Here is a 20,873-nt window from a genome sequence, read left to right as displayed (position 1 = left end):
CATTGATCAGAACAAAACCACTGATCACCGTGAGTATTGGTGGATTCTGATAATCAATCGCAAAGGGCTCACCCTCTCTCCAGAAGGACCAGGGGGGCCATCACTTCCTGATGTTCCCTAATGAAACAACAACAACAGAACAATGCAATAAATAAAACAAGATGCAATCACCTGTCCTCTACTATTAACCAGTCAACAACCAGTCATTATTATAAACAAAATTATTTACGGATGTAAATGTACAGAAACATAATGTGACGACTCCGTCAAATAAAGAAGAACTTTGCCTGAATTTATTTAATGGATTCAAAATACATGCTAGAATACAATTAAGTCTTAGAAAGCCTCCGGTCACCTCATTCCAGTGGAAATTATATTAATGATAAAAACTCATCAGCAACAATGACAATTACCCTCATCATCATCACTGAGAAAGTCTGTTCATGATATGATTATAATTATATGAGTGATTAGATGACGCACCTTGGCTCCTGGCTTCCCGGTCGTGCCCCTTGGTCCTCTCTGCCCTCTGGGGCCCTGAGGGGAAGAAACAATAATCCTCTGTGATTAGAGTCATACTTGATACTTAAGGAGGCATTGAAGGGAATTCAATCAAATCAATATCAAAATCAAATTGGTGCTGCAAGGAAGAGGAGACAGCTTATCTTCCGGATAGACGGATTTGAGTGGAAGAAACGATCAGAACAGAATCCTTCAGTCCTCAGAATGAATGAATGAATGAATGCATGAATGAATAAATAATGAGACATACCGTTGGTCCTCTCTGTCCTCTTGGCCCTGACTTGCCAATGAGACCCTGAAAAAAAAGAAAGATTCAGATTCAGACCAAAAAAGACTGAAAGAGACAGAAACATCAGTACATCAGAATTCACTTTATTTACCCTCTGTTAAGGTCACGACATTCATCTGTTGCCATTCTACCCTTTTATAAGTATGTACTTCTCATGTGAACTACTACATGTGAATAATCTCTCTGCACTAAATTAGTGTTGCATGCTGAGTTTGGCCTAAAATCACATGTTATGGATTTACTGGATAAAAAACTGTGTCATATATCTGTCAGTACTCTTTTTGGCTAAATATCTAGTTACACCCTTTAAGACAGAGATTCTGGTACAGTTGCTCTTCAAAATGTAAATTTAAATCTGACTTCTGAGTCTTTCACAGGACAGTCAACCTACCCTTGTTCCCTTCTCGCCGTTTGAGCCAGGGAATCCTGGGAAACCAAGAGATCCCTACAAACAGGACAATAACAACTCAGCATAAGTCCAGCTGCACATCATGGTGACTGACAGAGCAACAACTCCAGGGTCAAACTGCATGAATGAATGATTGAATAGCTGACTAAATAAATGAGTGGGGTTTACCTTAGGTCCCAGTCTTCCAGGATAGCCAGGAAGTCCAGGTACACCAAGTTTGCCCTGAAATCACACGTTGACGGCAATAATCATTAGTATTTAACTTATAAGCTATATGTTTAGACTACTGAACTGTTTTATAGTTTGTGTTGAAAATCCTCAGTTGACATTTTGTTCCAGTTTAACTATGAATGGCAAGATAAACAACTGTTTTCTTGTAATGTTAATCCAAGATTAATAAAAGTGTGTGTTATGATGTTGTAGGAGAGGGAGATCATTTTGTTCATTGCTGAGACAATTACTCACATAACATTCATTCTTTGGCAGCAACAAAAAAATTAATTCAATAAAATGGGAATACTAAATGGGTTTTATATGAAAATGAAATGCTGACATTTTAATTAAATTGAGGAAAGGAAGAACAAGGAGATTCTGAGAAAATGTCTATTTCTGCAGATTAATAACATGAGAGTCAGTTTCTGTAAATTTTTCTCTTTAATAAAAGCAGTCACAAAAATAGAGCAGGAAGTATTGGCCTTATGAAAATCTGTAGCCTGTTGCATGTTGCTCACAATCTGCCAAAAGAAGTCCTACCTTCTCTCCCACTGGTCCAAGAGGTCCGATCTCACCAGGGGGTCCCACGCGACCCTTTGGCCCCTCGGGACCGTCCTCTCCCCTGGGTCCTGGCACTCCACCCTCACCCTGTCATCATAGAAACACAGATCCAGGAAAACCATCGGCGGTGATTCACACGCCACTTCCACATAATGACACATCATTAAAAGGCAGTTATATACAATGTTTAATCGACCAATCAGACAAGCCATCAGTGCAAATTATTAACAAATTATTAGCAAACGAATCAATCAATCAACCAATCTTACCCTGTCTCCCTTAGAACCAAAATCTCCCTTAATTCCGGGGAAACCATCTTCACCCTAGAAAGACAGAGAAGAAAAAAAAAATCACAAATTGATAATGCACTGCTGTGAAACAGAAAATTCTCAACACTGTAACTGATTTGGAGATGTGGAGATGAAACAGAGCAGACACGTCCTGATATATAACTTTGTACTAAAAATGGACTTATGGCTATTGCTTATTGCTTATTACTATGTGTTAACTATACAGGTGTTTTGTGATACAGGACCAAGAGCAATCAGCTGGGATTTTTTTTTCAATGTTATAAACAGTCACAGCTGTAACGATCACAACTTACCTTCTCTCCCTTGTGGCCCTTCAGTCCACGGATTCCTTGAGCTCCCTGCAATCAAAGCAGCCAATAATCAGAGTGGCGACACACTCAGGAATATTTGGGGTAGCAGTGTATTTGCACATCAAACGACTTTTTACAAAACGCGAAAAGAGATGAAGGATCCAAACTGCTGTGGAGAAACAGGTGAGGAAAAAATGTGTCATCCTAAAACACCAACGACACTGGTAAAAGCTGGAATGATGAGGCAACTCTTTGGGTGCTGTTGCTCTTCAGGGTTGTTGAAGAAGTTGCTCGGTGTGTTCCTGCCTTCAGGCAGCAATTATTGGTGTCCAAAATTCAGTGAACCAGGATTATTGACAATGGCTTTGTGAGGAGGGGTTGCTTGGAAATGTCAAACATGGACCAGCCGCACTGGATTAAGTGTTTGGTGCAACATTTACAAAGGTCTAAGAAACAGATTTTAGACTTAAAAGTTTTGATGGTTATTACTGTAGCAGCTCTGATGAGTATACTGACCTTGATACCACGAGGGCCAGGATAGCCAATAGTTCCCTGAGGACCGCTGGGACCCTAGAGGAATAGAAAAAAATCACAGGGATTTCACTGACAAGTTTACAGCACAATAAAACAGTTTACAATGACTCTTGGACATATGTGAATATGTTGGGTTTCCTTTTCACGAGGACAGATGCAGACACAAAGACAGTAATATATGAGTGATATATGAAGTATGGCGGCACGAATAATGATTGTGGTAACTAGTATTTTCCTGCTAGTTTCCAAAAACCTGTCCTTGGACTTGGCTGGCAAACATGCGGATCTACAGCGACTTTATTCAGGGATTCCCGGACAGTGTTGTGGAGGATGACACCAGCAACTATTTCACCTTCAGGCAGCCTCCCAAACAAACCTGCCAATCTAACGCTCAGATCTGAAGAGAACGAACTGACCCAGATGTAATAAGGTGTTAATACACTTGTCACTCGAGGACGCACCAGAAATAAGCCTGCAAACCATGTTTTGCACATTTTCTTCTATCTACATTGAAATTTGACTCTACACTGTCTTCCTGTCTTGTGCTTCGACAGGTGTCAAACAGATAAAACACAAATCTGTTAATTCATGACGGCAATAAACTGTTAAATCCCACTGCGTATGCTGCATCATCTCCAGTAAGGTGGTGTGGCTCAAATAAGGAGATGACATGACCCAGATGGAAAAGCAAACACATTGTGGGAGATTTTTTTTTCTCTTTAATTCCTTATTATAGATAACAGACCTCTGCATGTGACCTCTGCATTCTCATGTAAAATGTTTCCTGTGTAATTTGTCTTCAAGGTGTTATGTAATTTGTTTACTTGGTATGACTGACACCCACCTGGTTTCCTTTGGTGCCGGTAGGCCCCTCCTTTCCTGGGTGACCCTTGGAAAGTAAGACAAAGAGGTAAAGCCGCAGGAAGGGCGTCCATTGTTGGAGGATTCAACTTAATTCAATGTGAACGATATAAAGAAAGAAAGCAAGACGGGAGAAAGAAACCTACAGGTGGGCCGTCAGCTCCTGGCATACCGGGCAGACCTGGTTTTCCTGTGGGACCCTGCAGCAGAAATAAAGCTCATGAGTCAGAATGGTAAAAGAAATGAATGAATTAATCTATTTTAGAGAAAAACTGTATTAAACTCCCTATGTATTAGATATATAAGATCTTACATATCATTTTTAATGTTGGATTCTACTCCTACCTCAATTCAACTCATTTAATCTAAACTCATTTTATCTCATTTAATCTCATGCCTCATGCTGAGCACCAGTGTAAAGTTTCCATTTATATTCATCACATGAGTTTGCTATGAAATAGTCTGTCATAACGTCATTTAACTATATCTGTCTTCACAGGTATTCTGAACATCTGAAGTGGATTTATCAGATGAACTCAACACGAGATAACCACTTTCACCTGGATTGATCTGATCAGTCCGGTTCAATAAAAAACAGGTGGTTCAGATCTACTATTTTTTTTTTTTTTACAATACTGTAGTTTTTTTTGGTGCTTCATATTGATATGTATTGTTCATGCACTTCATCTTCATAGCTACATTTTAGTGCACTGTATTAAGTTAGTGTGTTTTTCTGTGCGTTTGAATGGGAATTCTGAGCTCAGTCTAGCCTCCACAGGTGTTATGCGAGAGGGTTGAATTTTAAGCCCTATTCATACATTTTCATTTTAAATTATGTAGGATACTGAAATGTATTGCAATACTAATTGTTTTGTGACTCATGTATTATGAGGTCCCTGCTAATACCTAGCCCTGGTTTACTGTACACTCTTCAATTTCATCACTGTTATGAATGCAGGTATCCCCCAGGTATCTGTGGTCTCTCACCTTCTCTCCTGGGGGCCCGATGGCTCCCTGAGGTCCTGGCATTCCCTGAGAGAAGACACACAAAAAGAAACCACATGACACACACTGTATGGAGGAAAGCACGGTCTCAGCAGTGCTATTCCTATTCATAATGGGTCTGTAAACATTTCAGACAGGGTTGGACCTTTCCTTCTCGGAGTAAAGTGTACGCATTACAATATGTAGGCAGCTGAAACTGTCAGGTTCTGATTGTTAACCTATAGATGTCTGACACACTGACACAATATCTTTGTGAACAATAAGGCAACATAAATGTAACTGTCATATTCAGGGCTGGTAAAGACCTTGTGGAAAAAAAGAGGACAATTACAAGATTGTTAGGATACAGTACATTTAGGGCAAACAGACCAAATCTCTCTATTGGTAGCTGTTCATCAATTGTCAGCTGTCCTGAATAAAAACAGATAATCTTTCAACCCAAAATGGGTCTTCATTATATCCTCCTTAGTCACATTTGACCTAGAGCTACCAATGGAGGTGGGTCAATGCCTATACTCTTTACAATACTTAGTAATTATTGGTGTCAAAAATTACTGGTAAAAAAAAAAAAAAAAGCAGAATCTCACAGGTATGCGCCCTCTGTCTCACCTGAGTTCCTGGGGTTCCTTGCTGCCCTGGAGGTCCAGGCTCACCTTGAGGACCCTGAGGAAAAGAAACGAAACAAGGGAGAGAGAGGCAGAATGAAAAGAAGGAAGAGTTACTCCTGCCATCCTAAGAAAGTTGTAAAGATATTCATACTGATGTGCACATTCAAGAGCACAAAGTTACGTGATAACATGGTAGATAAGTTAATTGGACACTGACCAGGTTTCCTTTGGGACCGTGAGGCCCATCGTTTCCACGCACACCCTGAGAGGAGGAGAGGAAGAGACTGTAATATCACTGAATGAGGAGGAATGAAAATCCAAATTAAATTAAAAATAAAATAACCCCAAGAGTCCACAAGATAGATATAAACAACTTAAACCCTGCCTCATAAAACTCTGTAGTATTATGTGTTAAACTTAGCAGGAGATTGCATGATGGTATATTGTTCAACTCACTAAACATTCACTTTGGCGTATGCTTTTAAGTGCCTTACAGCAGCATGAGTAAACACATTTTTTTGTTTGGGTGCTCACAGCGGGAGCTGAATCCCTAACTCTGGCAGTGATGGTGCCCTGCTCTTCCCAATAAGCCACTCAGAACCGCAAATTATAGATTTTGTCGACGATGCTGGTGGGACTGTGTACCTTTAGATCTGTGGGAATCAACATGGATGTGAATCCTGGTGTTGAAGGGCAGTGCCTTACTAAGTGGGCCAAACAACTGTTATGTATAAATATATTGTTTCAAATGGATAGCTTGGACTTGGCTGACATAAATGCTGTGACACTGGTTGCCTTGGTATTGTTTTAATGTGACTGTGGGAACATTACATGCTCATTTTTAGATGACAGGATATCTCAGTCACTGTTATATCGGGTCACAGCGTATTGTTTCCGGAGGCGCTCTGCCTGCTGAGTGGTAACAGAGGGACAAACCACTGCTCCTGAAATAACAGCAACACAATGTGGTGCAACGCTGGCTTTACTCACAGGAGGTCCAGGGATTCCAGGAGGTCCTTTAGGTCCCAGCAAACCACGAGGCCCCTAGACAGAGACACACACACACACATGCATAAAATAAAGGCCGGAGATAATTACAGACATTTAGTGCATTAGCATTATGAAACATCCTTATGGACAGGCTTCTACAAGGCTTCTGCAATGGAATAAATGGGAGTTCACATTTATTTGCAAGTGATAATCGGTGTAGAGGTAACATTAGCACTGAGACAAAAATAACAGATGAGCACAGAAATGTGTTTGCATGGAGACGGAATTGGTGGATATCCAATGCACACCTTCAACTAAGAAAACTGATTGGTTGGTGATGATCAAAAATAATTAATTATGGTGATCAGGGTGCTTAGCAGTGATTTTTCCCTCTTTCTCTTGTTTTTGATTCTTAAGAGTGCTAGTACATTTCAGAAAAACCTCCGGTCGGTTCATATGATGGTATCAGAATTCATAGCACGTGTTTGTGATGCCGATCACACTTCACTGCGCCTTACACCAACCTAAGGCATCACAGGTATTATCACTATGGTGAGAGACAGAGGTGGTGGTCTCATTAGGGTCACTGCAAACCAGTAGACGGATACATGGTAGTGTCTATTTTATGATAGTATTAAGGGGATTAAGGGCAATAGAGGTGAAATGGGTGACCAGCAGATCAATAGACGCATGATACTGGTGAGAAACAATGAAGACAGGATCAGAATTGGCTGTGTTGTCATGGAAACACTCACTGGTTCACCTGGGAGACCCCTGGGTCCAACGTCTCCGTCGTCTCCCTGGAATCACACACAAAAAGACAATTGTAAAGGATGCCAAGGTGCAAATTTACTGAGACAGACATGCCGATAGAGAAAATGGATGTTTGAATGGTGTCTGGATTTGCATTTCAAAATTGCTTCTCATGGTAGGAACTTCTTACCCTCTCTCCGTCCTCTCCGGTGGGTCCTGGGGGTCCCATTCCTCCTGTGTCACCCTGGGGGGATGAAAAAGAGAAGTGAGGGATTAGCATATTCAGTAAATATGAAGTAATGCAATTCTAGAGCTGAAAAATCTCATAAATATCCAAGAAGTGTCAAATTCAAAATGAGCTTTACTGGCACAAATCAAATACAAGCTAATGCTGCCAAAGCAACACTTTCCACAGATAATCAATAATTATCAACATTGTAGCACTGCAATAATTTCAAACTCTGAACCCTACACTTATTAGGTCTATTTATATGTATAATTTATATAAAATATAAAACAATTGTATAAAAACATGCCTATGTGGCAGATATTATATTTTATGTTGTTTTAGTCACTTATGTTAACACACTGATTATTTTGCCTTTGACTCACCCTGTGTCCTTTGTCACCAGGCAAACCAGGCAGACCATCAAAACCACGGTCACCCTGATAGAGACAGAGCAAGGCCGATACATTATCACTACATTACAAGAGCAAAAATTATTAAACTGAAGTTGATGCAGTTTTAGAAGATCACACAAAGCTCACACTAAGAAAAAGTGTGTGATGCTGCCATAGCCTTCATGTAACACTTGTGGGAAAATACACCTGGATTCAAGTGGTTGTTGCTAAAATATCAACCTAATTTGAGAAGAGTTGTGTCTCTCTGAAGTCCTGAAATCAATGTAAGGCTAAATTCAAAGGTATGGCTTTCTTCTGGGTAGAGTTTTCCACTGTGAATATTCCAAATGTAGGCAGAGACAGAGATGACCCTATAAAGATCTGATGAGGCAGGCAGCGACTGTGACGACGCAGTCGTGACAAGCGCGAGGATGTAGAGGATTTGATGACAAAGGAATGAAGCTGGCAGAGGTTACCTTGGATCCGGGCTCTCCGGGCATTCCTCTAGCACCATCAGCTCCAGCACGGCCCTGTGGGAGACAGACAGCAGGTTAGGTTTTACAGTACATGCTTGCCACACTGCTGCATAACCAAGATGATTTTTTTTTTTTAATTCTGCATCACTAATCTAGGGTGGAGAACAAACCACTACTCTCTCCTGGGCGTAGATTATTTGAATATGGGAGCATTGCAGGTATGACTGGTACAGGTATGATACAGCATCACTATACTGTTACTTACTTCAAATACCTTATAATCTGGGTTAGTCAAACAATATACAGCTATAAAGAAATTTAATGTAACAAGGCACGTTGATCCTTTTGGATACTCACTCTTCTTCCTGATTTGCCTGGAGGTCCCATCAATCCCTGAGGTCCCCTGGGGCCCTGGAAAATGAGTTAGATGTCTGTGATAACTGCCTGTAAATATGTGAGACACTTAAACTGTGAGCTCAACTGTAAAACCATACCCTACGGCAAAATGGGCCCTTGATTACATTATGCAACATGGAAATAGTTAAAAATAAATTTAACATAGGGAACCACACTTTATTGATTGTGGCTCTAACTGTGAGTGGATATGTTGATGTGTTAGTGTTGTGTATAAGCATGCATGTATGTGTATGAGTCTATGTGTGTGTACCTGCATTCGTGGGCCCAAATGTGTGTATGTATGTATTTATGTGTGTGTCCAAGTGTGATCCCTTTAATATGAGGCGAGGTCCAGGTGAGGCGTGGTGGATGTGTTTACCTGAGGACCAGGGTCTCCACTCTCTCCCTTCAGTCCAGAACTTCCTGGAGATCCCTGAAATAGACACAGTAGGCATCACCAAAACAATCTGGAGAGTCCCTCTTAAAGGTTGTGTGATGTTAAATGAAAGAGAATTTTTTTTAAAAAAAAAGTTTGTACAGCTGTGATTAAAAAAAAGTAGATATTTTGAGGGTTTATGACATTGTTTAATCTCAGAAGAAGCATCATACAGATGACTATGCAGCCTTTTTGATGTAGCCAGGTTGTGTTCATATGTGCAAAAATGTATATGCACACAGCATATTTATTTTCTCAAAATCCGGCATATCCATTTGTTTCAATTACTGCAATTATGAGCTTCAGTCTGCCTCTTTTTGTTGTTTTGTTGAGTGTCACAATCCATATAGTTGTAAGAAACTAAAAGCACTTCATGCAAAAGTGAGTGTCTGGGTAACAAGAAACCTACCAGAGGTCCGGGGCGTCCAGTGAATCCCATTGGTCCAGGAGGTCCTTTCAGAGCCATCTGGAGACAAAAAGTGTCAGGATAAATGATGAATGTATGTGGCTGCTTGTACTTTTGGTGATGTAATGGGTGAAGTAAAATCCCCTAATGCAATTATTGTCAGTCTCTCTAGATAACGGCATCAGCTAAAGGCCTAAAGGTGAAATCTTAAAAATCTTATGAAGTTACAGAAAGTTCCCACTACATGGAACATGTAAAACGGTGTATGTTACCTATCAATCCTTCATGATAGAGTATATTGTACTTAACATGATGTGCTATATGTTGTGCATTCAAGTTTCCTCATTTGGGTGAGGTAAAGACAATTTCCACTTTGTGTGGATAAGTTCTCTTCAGTTCTATTCAATTCTATTCTAATCTGTTGTTACATGAAAATGCACTGCAACATCATATTTGCCCTGCATGTATGAATGGACTTGTATTAAGCAAGCTAATGTACAAACCACTGCCTAATGAAAACGTATAGCAGCTGTGATCACTCACTCTGGCCTGGGACAAGATGGCCGCTGCCTGGGCTTCCTGTGCAGACACGACTGGGCCCTTATCTCCACCACTCTGGCCAAAACGGAACTATTACAAGAGAAGGAGGGAGACACAACAGAGTAAGGTGCTGAGGCTTTTCAGAGATATGCATGCAACATCTGGAGGAATAAGGACATCCTAGGCTGGACTTCTGGGTTAGATTCCCAGTAATAATTAAAATGCCTGCACTGCACCCTACTTTGGACACTAGATATGGCAGTAAAGTTTCACAGAGCACTCTAGATCAAGTATAGTAAGTCTGAGGTGTTACGGTGACTTGAGAGAGAGAGAGAAAAAAAAGTCATGCTGAAGTTCTTTTCTTGACAGTGGGTGCACATCCTCAGTAGTGCAGGATCAACCGGCTCAGTGATCCAAGTAGCCAGAACTAAAGTTTGACTGATATTTTCTCTTCATATTGATTATCTTTTGAAGTGGTCATTGCCATTGTATTCCCCCCACGACTTTATTCCTGGCAGAGTGGGAAAGCCTCTGAAACAGTATCTAAACCATTGCACCTATTAAATGTTTGGGGAAACTCAAATAAAATGTGCAAACAAAATAAAATTGAATCCCAGATTTTACACCTATGTGCTGGTTTTATTCAGCTGTGGTCGATATCTGATGTCTGACTCACACTGGGCCAATATCAGTGCAGTGTATCAGCAAACCAACATATCGGTCTAAGCCTAAACAGAACGGTGAATATGGGAAGGATCTGAGCTAAAACGTATGCTTTTGTCACAAAGGTGTACGCTAACCTTGCTTCCCTATACTGCAGACAGAAAAGGGTCAAACTTCTGGCTAATTCTGAGAACAAGGCTTCAGAGACACAATGGATATCACCATGAGGTCTAAGAGTAACCAGGATTGACTCACAGGCAGCATGACTGAGGTTCCAGGAGGTCCAGGGACTCCATCAGCTCCAGGCAGACCAGGCTTACCAGAAGGACCCTGCAGGGAGGAGAGACGGAGGGGTGAGCTGGTTCAAAGTTCAAGACCAGACTGGGAATGAACTGCATGTTTTTGCATAGCGTGTCCTGCTTGTAGTGACTGACCTCTGTAGTCAGAACACCACTGGTTATAAGAATCTGCCCTGTATGTCTATAAGAAAGTGAAAAGTGAAAAGTGAAAGTCTCACCCTCTCACCAGGATCACCAACAGAGCCAGGAGGTCCAGAGGAGCCAGCGGGGCCAGTGGGACCCTGGAGGAGAAAGATGGGTTACAGTTTAATCACAGCTGTAGAGTAAAACCAGACTCCTTACATAACATTTAATGAACTAAACACTAAACTAAAAAATGATTATTCACACGGAAGCTAAGGAATAAGGAAGGCACTAACCAAGAAGGGCATAATAATGTGAACATGGCATTTAATTATAAAACACTCTCTCTTTAGATCATCCACTTACAGCAGGTCCCTCAGGTCCGGGGGGTCCTTCAATCAGCATACCCTGGAAAAGATGAAATGGAGAAAAAAAACTGAAGACACACAACCAATTAAACTTAAACGTGGTAAGGTATCAAAACTAAATCATCTTTAATTTCACACAGAGGCCTTTACCTTAACAAGTCATTGAAACAATTAGTATTTTACCAAATTTATTTGTTTTAGGGAAAACAAGACTTTAAAACCCAACACTAATTAGGATAGTAATTTTTGTAGTTTAGGTAGCAGATGTAGATCAATGAAGGGTGGGTCCTTTTGTAGATATTGCAATGGGTGTATGGAGTGTTTCAGGAAAACTCTAAGCCAAGTTGCTGAACTGTCATTTTATCTATGGGTAAAAGATAGGCCAAAAGGTCATATATAATTTAGCAACAGAAACAAATACAACTCTCCTGCCATAGAGGAGTGCCCAAAGCATAATAAGTTTTCTAATGTGTCTATTTTATTTTCAGATCTATGTAGAAAGACCAACTTGGATTAACTTGAATATAGAATAGGAGAGAAGACTGACAGCCCCAAGGTTAGAAAAGAATGACTGAGACTGGAAGATTGTTGGTTCAAATCCCTGAATGTACTGGGGATGCTTTCTGTTCTGCCACTGAACATGACAACTAATGCTGAACAGCTCGAGTGCAGCTGCTGGGAGGTGAACAGTAGAAGACTGCGGTTAACTGGCAGTTACAAAATCTGTACACCTGTATGATACAGGCCAGTATAGGCAATGTGTTAAAGAACAACTCACAGGCTCAAGGACAGCTGGTTCTCCCTTCTCTCCTTTCTGGGCTCTGATGGCGGCCTGAGGAAAACACACATGTAGCCAACAACACAGCGCAGTCAGTACAGAGGTACTCACACACTCATGAGGCTCATCTGACACCAGAGACAACAGATTTTCATACGGATGCCTTTGGACAACAGGTGGACACATGTTTATCAAAAGATACCCACATCATGATGCCATCTAAAATGCATGACACATGCATTTCCCCATTCTATTAAGGGCCAATATTCCAGTGGGCAAATTGGAATACTGCACAATAAACTTAAAATCTGCTCTGCCTGTAATAAAGGTGTAAGTTTTCATCCAAATACCGATGACTCCTTTGTCCTTTACTCCTAGACTTTTTTGTACCAATACTGAGGACCATCTAGGCTTAGCAAGTCTACATGAAGCCATACACAGACATAAATGGCATTCACAGCAAATGAAGTTAGTATATAACTGGACATTTGCTGTACATGCCTCTATGTGTATGTACTAGTCCAAGAGGTAGCGTACTATACACGGTATAGAATAAATCCCATTGCAACCACTGACCAGATCTTGGTCACTGAAGCATTTGAAATGCATCCAAATGCAGATTCCTCTGTGACTGATTGAGCTTGCCTGGCACATGATGAAACCCTCCTTGTACATGGAAGTTATTTCCAAGAAAGCCATTTTAAACTTACACTGAACTTAGGGTGGAAGAGTAACTACACATCACAAATCCTGAGAATCAGACAAGCATTTATCATTTCCCCCTCTGGATCCCAAGATCCAGGGGGGATCGGGGTTGTATTTTAAGCCTTGGTTGCAATCACAAAGCTGTTGTAGCTGTGCATGAGGACTGACCTCAATAATGCATTGAAGTAATATCTCACCCTCAGAGTTTCATATGGCCACCATGGCAATTAGGCCAATATGTCCCAGAAATGAAACAAAAATAGAAAAATAGTAATGTCTCCCATGTACACTTAGAGGGAAGGCAAGCTCAAAAAATCGTCTGAGGAAATATCAAATACATCTCGACAAAGACCAGGATTCAGAGTTGGTTGAAATGAAAAAATCTGGGATTTTTTACTTTTTATTTTTTTGCGTCTGACGCAGAATGACTTACGCCTCCCTCATCTGTCACGGCAGACAGGGCGGGGCCCATGTTGGTATCAACCTCCCCGGTCTCCGGTAACGGCTCATTGTAGTCCCTGTAGGAATAGTCGTATTCCTTCATGCCCAAGTCCCCTGTCACATACTCCTCAGTGAAGGCCTCCTCGCCCTCACCGCCTGCCTTGGTGGCATCTACCTCCTCAGTCACCACTGTCTGCTCCACCTGGAGTTGGGTTGGGTTCATTATAGCCATAATGGGACAGACGGAAGGAGGAGGAAAGGGTGGAGTAAGAAGAAAAATAAAAGAAAGAGGAAGAACAGAAAGAAGAAGAGAGATTTTGAGAGCAAGTGAAAAGTGTTATGAGGAGGAAAAGTTAACAAAAGTAAGAGTAAGACAGAATGAAAGGACAGGGGGAGTAGGAGAGAGGGGCATATGTACAAAGAAATGAGAGTCTTACCTTTTTGCATGTAAACAGTCACACATGGATAAAAAACAAAATGACATCTGATGGACCACGAGGATTGAACAATCCCTTAGGCTGTAACTTCAGGCTGACTTTCTCAAGTGAAATATGGATATCAACCTTACCCTACTACCTTAAATTTTATGTTAATAATCTATCATTGCACTCATGATAGTATGTTTCCATCAAAGCTTATACATTGTCACCAGCTTGTGTGTTATGATCTGTAAGTGATGGAATTCTACAAATGTGGAATAAATATAGTTTCTCTAACTATAAAAAAGCAAGTAGGTTTCATTTTTTTTTTCTTAAAAATCAAAAACCTGTTAAAACGTCCTCAAACACACAAGACTGATAAGAAGCACTTTGTGAAAACAAGCTGCTGCTATGTGGTATGCTGTGCCAAGCTATTACAACTATGTTATTTCTCTAGTTTACTTACCATGCGTGTTTTAAAAACATCAAAATATGAATCCTGTGGAAATATGCTGGGATTTTTATCTCATGTAAAAAAACAACAACTATTTAAAAAAATAAAATAAGTGTGGAATAACCGTAAAACAACAGTATATTAGCTATCACAACAAATCAATACATGTCACCTGCATGGATCATTTGTTGATGAAAAACACCATATTATGCTGACATATTCTTTCCTGAGGCAATCGTAAACACTTTCTCGGCATCAAAACAGTAAAATAATAATTAAACGTATGTATATCAGACTGAGCTAAATTAGATATGATGGTTGTCACTACAATATATCAGGACTGTGAGAAACAGGTCACAAATTCTCACAGTTAAAAAGAGCTGTAACATAACTCACAACAACTATTGAAGTCAACAAAATTCAGTTAGTGTTGCTGTCAAAGAAGAATGCATTATATTCATCCCACTTTATTACTCCGGTTAAAAATGTATATCAATTATTCCTATGCAGCTTCCTTTTTCCACAAGATTTTTTGTTCTTATTTCAAGACTGCAAACCAATCAAACAAGGATCTTGACATGAGAACAAAACAAGAATCTTGCTGTTAGGGAAAAAGGGAGCTACACAAAAATGTTTGATGATACAAGTGAATGAATGTGGTGTATTCTTCTTTGAAAGAGCTCGTCTATTATGTCTTGTCTCATGGCAGTGGTGCCAACAAAACTTTGAGGTTAGAGAAGTGTTAAGAAAGATGATGTTACATCTACGTGGTTAAACTACAAGGACTGGGCTCACCACCACACAGATATTACATTGTCCTCTTCCTTTTGAGATGAAAGTTTCTTCTATGAGGATGTTAAGACCGTTTTATTCCAAATATTTCTTTTAACTTGTGTTCTTATGTTTCACTGTATATTATCACTTAATTTCTATGTTTTATCACTGTATAAATAAAGCGCATCTAAATTACAGTGCATCACATTAAATATCAAGACAATACTGTCTGTATCATGCATTACCAATCCACAGCCTTATGGAGGGACTATTATAAATATGGCTGTTGAGGTTTATGGAAGAGATCTGTGGTTTTGTATTGAATATATTTGTTTGTTTGCTGTTTTTGTGTCTATCAGTGCCTCCTCCTGGATCTGTGTCGCTGATCCCCATCTACCTTTATTTTCTGTTTACCTGGGCAGGGGCTGCTTCTTGTCCAATCACCTCACCCTCTGGTTGTGGGACCGGCTCCTCATAATAATAATCCGTCTCTGTAGGGGTGTGGCCAGCCTCGGCATATTCAGTATCTACGTCCTGATTGGTCAAGTTGACAGGAAATGGTGGGGAGTGGGAAGACAGTAAGATTTGATTGGAAGAGCGTGGTTAGTTAAAAGTCTGCTGGTATGAGATGTTGAAAGAGAAGAAGATGGAATACATCTTAAAATAGTGATTGCCAGTGGCAAAGACATTTTACTGGCAACTCACATTTTTTTAAAAGTTGTAAAGTTTCATGTTATAAAAGAAATCTCAGGGAGTTTTGGATGACTCGATGACTATAAATCGTGCCATGTGCAAGATTTAGGGAGTCATCAAGACTACTTTGCTGAGATTTCTTTTGTTGAATTGAACACATTTTGCATTTAAAAGCCCACAATGCCATGATAGATTCATGAAAGGGTGAAGTCTGCTCTTACTGGTATCAGAAGGAGGTCTGAGAACCTCAGAGCCACTATCCATCCCTTGTGATGAAAACATCATGACTTGATGCTTTGGGATGTCTAGTTTCACCCAAGATCAGAAACAGAACGACAACCCCAACCAGCAGCCTCACAGAACTGAGTTCAATTTATTAAATGCTATATTCAAAACACACCAGCCTATAACTATGCTTTCTGCAGAGTACATATATAATAATGAACTTAACTCCCATCAGTGGCCATCTCTATCTTGAACTGAGTCACCTATATTGTAGGTAAAACTGAACCTCCAATCTAAGCACACTAAAAGCCTGCTTAGCAGGTTCTGTGAGGCTGCTTCATTCATATTTAATACAAAGTATGACCAGAAACAAGGAGACAAGTGTCAGAGAGAAAACACAGGTACTTGAGAAAAACAAGAGAGAACGACAGAGTAAGAGAGAAGGTGTGTTGTTTTGTTGCATGTATGTAGTGTGATGGTATTTGTGTTTTCCCAGGTTAAGTTTCTGTGTCATAGCAATCCATGCTCATTCACTTGACGTGTACATTAATGGTCTCCCAATTAGTAAGAGATGGCAGGCCTGGAGTGTATTCAGGTTCTGAGATCCAGTTTCAGCAGCTTGAAGGGGGAATATAAAGTGAAGTAAAGAGTAATGAGACTGTACAATTAGCCATGCTTCAGTGTGACAGTCTGAGTACCGCTGTATCATATCATATAGAGAGGTTGTGGTGATCGTGAAGATCATATGATATATAAACGGAGGAGAGAGGCCCAGGTTGGTATGAGCCAACTACCATTCTGAAGACCAGGTAGTCCACCATCAAGGATTTACCTCAAAATTTGCACTGACTGCAACTTATAATCACCAAGCTACTCATTCAAATTAACGAATCAATCTGTTTATTAATCTTTGTGTTTTAAATCCTAATGGAAAACAACCTTGAGAAAATTTCAGTTTGATTATATTTTGTTTGCTACAGACCATTTTATTTATATTAAGTCCGTTCTACCAGGTTTCCTGCACATATGTAAAAAAACCCAATTATTTACTTCATCAAATTACTCAAAAACATTTAATTTCCTCAAACTTTGCTGCAGACCCTTGATGGGGAAGGACCCGGTAACCAGATCAGATAGATGGGATATACAGCTCTGGACATTCTGACCCAACCACGGGCCTTCCTGTTGTACCTGTTGATAACCGTTGCCCGTTTTCTTCGCTGGGACAGCAGTGCCACTTAGCGCAGTCTTGCCAAAGGGTGGGAAAGGTTTGTGCTGGGATTTGACGTTGTTAATGTCCACCACCACCTTGGATGTTGTTGGTTTGGGGGGAGTGGGCCGCACGGGGGCAGATGTAGGACGCTCTTTCTTCATGGGAACCTTTTGGACCACAGTCTTCTCTACTTTGCTCTCTTTGACCAGAGGGACTTTGGCAACCACAGTTTTCACTTTGACCTCTTTGACCTCTGCCTTGACTTGAGTTTTTCCTGCTGAAGCCTTTGTGGCAACAGCCTTTGATGCTTTTGTAGGCTCAGGCTTTGGTGTTTTGGTAGGCTTAGATGCCTTCGTAGCTTCTACTTTGGCAGCTGATGTAGCTGCACTAACCACAGTCTTTTCTATCTTCTCTACTTTAACAACAGTCTTTGCTTTTGTAGTGGTTTCAGTTTTTGTCAGTTTTGCAGAACCAGTACTATATGTTTTCTTATCTACCACAGCGATAGCTTTGCCATTGCCGTTGGCCTCACCATTGACTTTGTTCTCTGCTTTGCCACTGATTTTGGCTTTAACCTCAACAATAGATTTGCCATTACCATTGGCTTTAGCCTCTCCATTGACTTTCTTCTCTGCAGACGTAGCTTTGCCATTGCTGCTACCATTAGCCTTCACCACAATGGTGTTTTTGCCATTGCCATTGACCTTTTCTGCTGAGGTTTTTCCACTGACAGTAACAGTAACTTTCTTCTCAACTACAACTACCTTTCCATTGCCGTTTCCATTCACTTTGACCTGAGCTGTAGGCTTGATTTCAACTGTAACTTTACCATTGCCATTGGCTTTTGCTGCCAGTCCATTGCCATTGCCATTAGCTGTTGCTGCACCATTGGCTTTCTTCTCAGCAGCTGCTTTACCATTGCCATTCTTAGTTGGGGCAGGTGTAGGTTTGGGCTTAGCTGCTGCAGTAGGTTTGATCTTAGACAGGAGAACCTCAACTGCAGTGGGCTTTGCTTTGGATTGTTTAGTTGTTGTAGTCTTGGGACGTTTGGTGGGCATAGGTGGCTTGACTACAAGTTTGTATGATCCATTCTTGGCTGGTTTAGCTGGAGTGGGTTTGGCTTTGACAGGGGGGGCTTTAGTAGGGGTTGGTTTTCCATTGGCAGCCTTCTTCTATTTTCCATGATTATTGGATGGTTGAAATGTAAGTGTATGAAGGTGCATTTTGACAAAGACGGGCAGAGAAATGGAGGCGGACAGAGACATATGGAGGGGTTGGGAGGGGATGAAAAGCACAAACAAGGGATTGACAGGAGAGAGAAAGACAAGGGTGGATGTTTTGAGACACAATGACATAAAGATGGCTAAGGCTTGGATGATTTACTGAGACCGTTCAGGCATTACTGGATACAGCAGGGTTTAAATGGAAGTTTGAAAATATTGTACAGAAGTATAATTATAAAGTACATGAACCAAATCTAGAATGTTACATTAGGAAATTCTTTGCCCAAAGTTCAATTAAACTGATTTGAAGTAATTTTAGCTGATTTCTCCAGTAATGCCATTCTCCAAATTAAATGACAAAGCAGCATCTTTGTGCTAATAAGAACTGGAGACTGTGGCTTGGCAAAGGCACTGGGGGTGTGGCTGGTCAGGTAAAGCTGGTGCTGAACACACACAGTCAGTGCACACACACACACACACACACACACACATAGACACACACGGACACACACACAAACACACTTTAGGATTGCACTGAGCGGTCCAACTGCAAGAGAAAGAAAGTTGTTGCTCATCAGCCTTAAAAAAGCAGAGGCAGGGTGTCAGCCTGGCATGCAAATACATGTTAGTCTCAGTCAGGTAAAGCCACAAAAATCAAGTTGTGCTCTACATGATTAGGCCCCTCTACACATGCTGCTATAATCAAAACACATGCAATTTAACACAGTAAATAACTGAAAATAACAAACTTTTCACCAGGAAACAGGAAGGAAATGAGTACAAACAGAAAACGATAAATAGGCAAACAAACTGAATGCAGACTCCTATAAAACACATTTGTCAACACAGAACAAACCCAGAGGAGATAGACTGGCATACATGAATCTTATGTACGCCATGTGAGGATCAGACGTACAAGCATACACCAAGACAAAGATATGTGCACTGATATTCCTGTGTTCACCAAAAAATAGTGAAATAAATGGGTTACACAGACATACAGCAGGTGCATGCGGTGGCATCCTCCAAGACAATAAAGAAACCATGCAAGTAACAAGATAAAACAGACACATGCCCTGGTTCAACAGTATTGCAAACAGTTTTTATCATTTGTTTTATTTTGCGTAGACGCCACATGGGTAGGGGACAATCACAGAAAAGTATTTTATTAGCAGCTTATTCAAAACCATTTAGGTTATTTTAATGCGGCAAACCCCACCCGCACGGCGCTTCGTGCAGATTAAAACAAAACCCATTTGCAAAGACTATTTGACCCAGGTTGAATAAAAACACAGCTGCTGTGGCACACTCAGTGTTTCCAATGTTGATTTGTCCTTGTCTTCATTTTTTTAAACCAAAAACACCCAATCATCATCTATTCCATCATTTTCATAAACATTAATGTAGTAATGATGATGTCAACAGGTGGAGAAGTAATGACCAGAGAGGGATAGGACATGACATGACATTTTATCCCCATATTATCTGCTGTGCTTGCTTGACAGCTGGACAGGTTAGGTATTGCTGCTGTGGTGTGAAAACCATGTAATAGAGGGCTTACACACCCTCTGGTGGCCATATTGGAAGCCCTCAGCTACTTAACAACAGTGACTCTGTACAGCTGAGTGCATTTTTACAAATGGTGAAATTAACACTGAAATTTACATTGATCATATTGCTAGATCAATAGTTTGTGCAGGGAAGCTGAGCTGACGTTTCCCAAATGACAGCTCAGGTTGAAGGTCATTTGGTTTTGGAGAGGGTGGGGCAGTTTGGAGTGTAAGAGGGAGAGGTGATGACTGGAAAGGAGGAGGAAAGGAGGGGTTTATGTATGTCTGTGTATGTGTGTGAGTGTGTGCGTGCGTGTGTATAATACAACACAGCTATACCTAAACCCTCCCCAGTGCCCCCACCATATGAACATGGCCACATCTAAACACACATACATAATATGACAACATGTAAATGACATGAAGACAAAATATCACAAGGAGCAATGTTAATTCAATGTGACTGAGACGTTGGACACGAGGTGAGCGTGTGAATGGTCAATGTGAATTAAAAAATAGTGAGATGTGAATAAAATGGGGGAGGGATGGAGAGACTGAGTGATGAGAGACAAGAGAGGCATGTTAAGCTAAAAATCAAGATAAAGATTTTGAAAATAAGATGGTTATTATAATAAAAGTCCACAGGACAATGTGTAAGAGCATAACATAAGGTGTTTTTTAAATCCTATCAGAGCTCAAAACCTATGCGAGCCTAACCACTACC

The 20,873-nt window shown here is 40.6% G+C and overlaps 1 protein-coding gene and 1 long non-coding RNA gene across 3 annotated transcripts in view; one reads left to right on the top strand and one right to left on the bottom strand.

The window, feature by feature from the left end:
* Positions 1–20,873, bottom strand: part of col11a2 (collagen, type XI, alpha 2) — a 54,414-nt gene that overhangs the window by 13,733 nt on the left and 19,808 nt on the right. The window contains exons 1-30 of one of the 2 annotated variants that reach the window (XM_030063918.1): positions 17,355–17,680; positions 15,660–15,779; positions 13,591–13,800; positions 12,453–12,506; positions 11,673–11,714; positions 11,402–11,464; positions 11,140–11,214; positions 10,225–10,311; positions 9,685–9,741; positions 9,219–9,272; positions 8,801–8,854; positions 8,444–8,497; positions 7,959–8,012; positions 7,537–7,590; positions 7,349–7,393; positions 6,594–6,647; positions 5,821–5,865; positions 5,605–5,658; positions 4,978–5,022; positions 4,137–4,190; positions 3,974–4,018; positions 3,112–3,165; positions 2,599–2,643; positions 2,264–2,317; positions 1,974–2,081; positions 1,389–1,442; positions 1,203–1,256; positions 773–817; positions 484–537; positions 73–117 (exon numbers count right to left, since the gene is read on the bottom strand). In XM_030063918.1, the coding sequence (XP_029919778.1) occupies positions 73–117; positions 484–537; positions 773–817; positions 1,203–1,256; positions 1,389–1,442; positions 1,974–2,081; positions 2,264–2,317; positions 2,599–2,643; positions 3,112–3,165; positions 3,974–4,018; positions 4,137–4,190; positions 4,978–5,022; positions 5,605–5,658; positions 5,821–5,865; positions 6,594–6,647; positions 7,349–7,393; positions 7,537–7,590; positions 7,959–8,012; positions 8,444–8,497; positions 8,801–8,854; positions 9,219–9,272; positions 9,685–9,741; positions 10,225–10,311; positions 11,140–11,214; positions 11,402–11,464; positions 11,673–11,714; positions 12,453–12,506; positions 13,591–13,800; positions 15,660–15,779; positions 17,355–17,537 (2,016 nt within the window). In that variant the 5' untranslated portion in view covers positions 17,538–17,680. Of the gene's footprint in view, positions 1–72; positions 118–483; positions 538–772; positions 818–1,202; positions 1,257–1,388; positions 1,443–1,973; positions 2,082–2,263; positions 2,318–2,598; positions 2,644–3,111; positions 3,166–3,973; positions 4,019–4,136; positions 4,191–4,977; positions 5,023–5,604; positions 5,659–5,820; positions 5,866–6,593; positions 6,648–7,348; positions 7,394–7,536; positions 7,591–7,958; positions 8,013–8,443; positions 8,498–8,800; positions 8,855–9,218; positions 9,273–9,684; positions 9,742–10,224; positions 10,312–11,139; positions 11,215–11,401; positions 11,465–11,672; positions 11,715–12,452; positions 12,507–13,590; positions 13,801–15,659; positions 15,780–17,354; positions 17,681–20,873 lie in introns of those variants that run through there. The other variant, XM_030063917.1, reaches the window with a different exon arrangement.
* LOC115367975 (uncharacterized) lies at positions 10,272–12,758 on the top strand. Its single transcript, XR_003928971.1, has 5 exons — positions 10,272–10,348; positions 11,042–11,237; positions 11,413–11,506; positions 11,660–11,775; positions 12,163–12,758. It is a non-coding gene; the product is annotated as an uncharacterized LOC115367975 (long non-coding RNA).

The sequence above is a fragment of the Myripristis murdjan genome, chromosome 11 (genome assembly GCF_902150065.1).
Source record: "Myripristis murdjan chromosome 11, fMyrMur1.1, whole genome shotgun sequence".
Lineage (NCBI taxonomy): Eukaryota > Metazoa > Chordata > Actinopteri > Holocentriformes > Holocentridae > Myripristis > Myripristis murdjan.
This window is presented reverse-complemented; position numbering and strand designations above follow the sequence as displayed.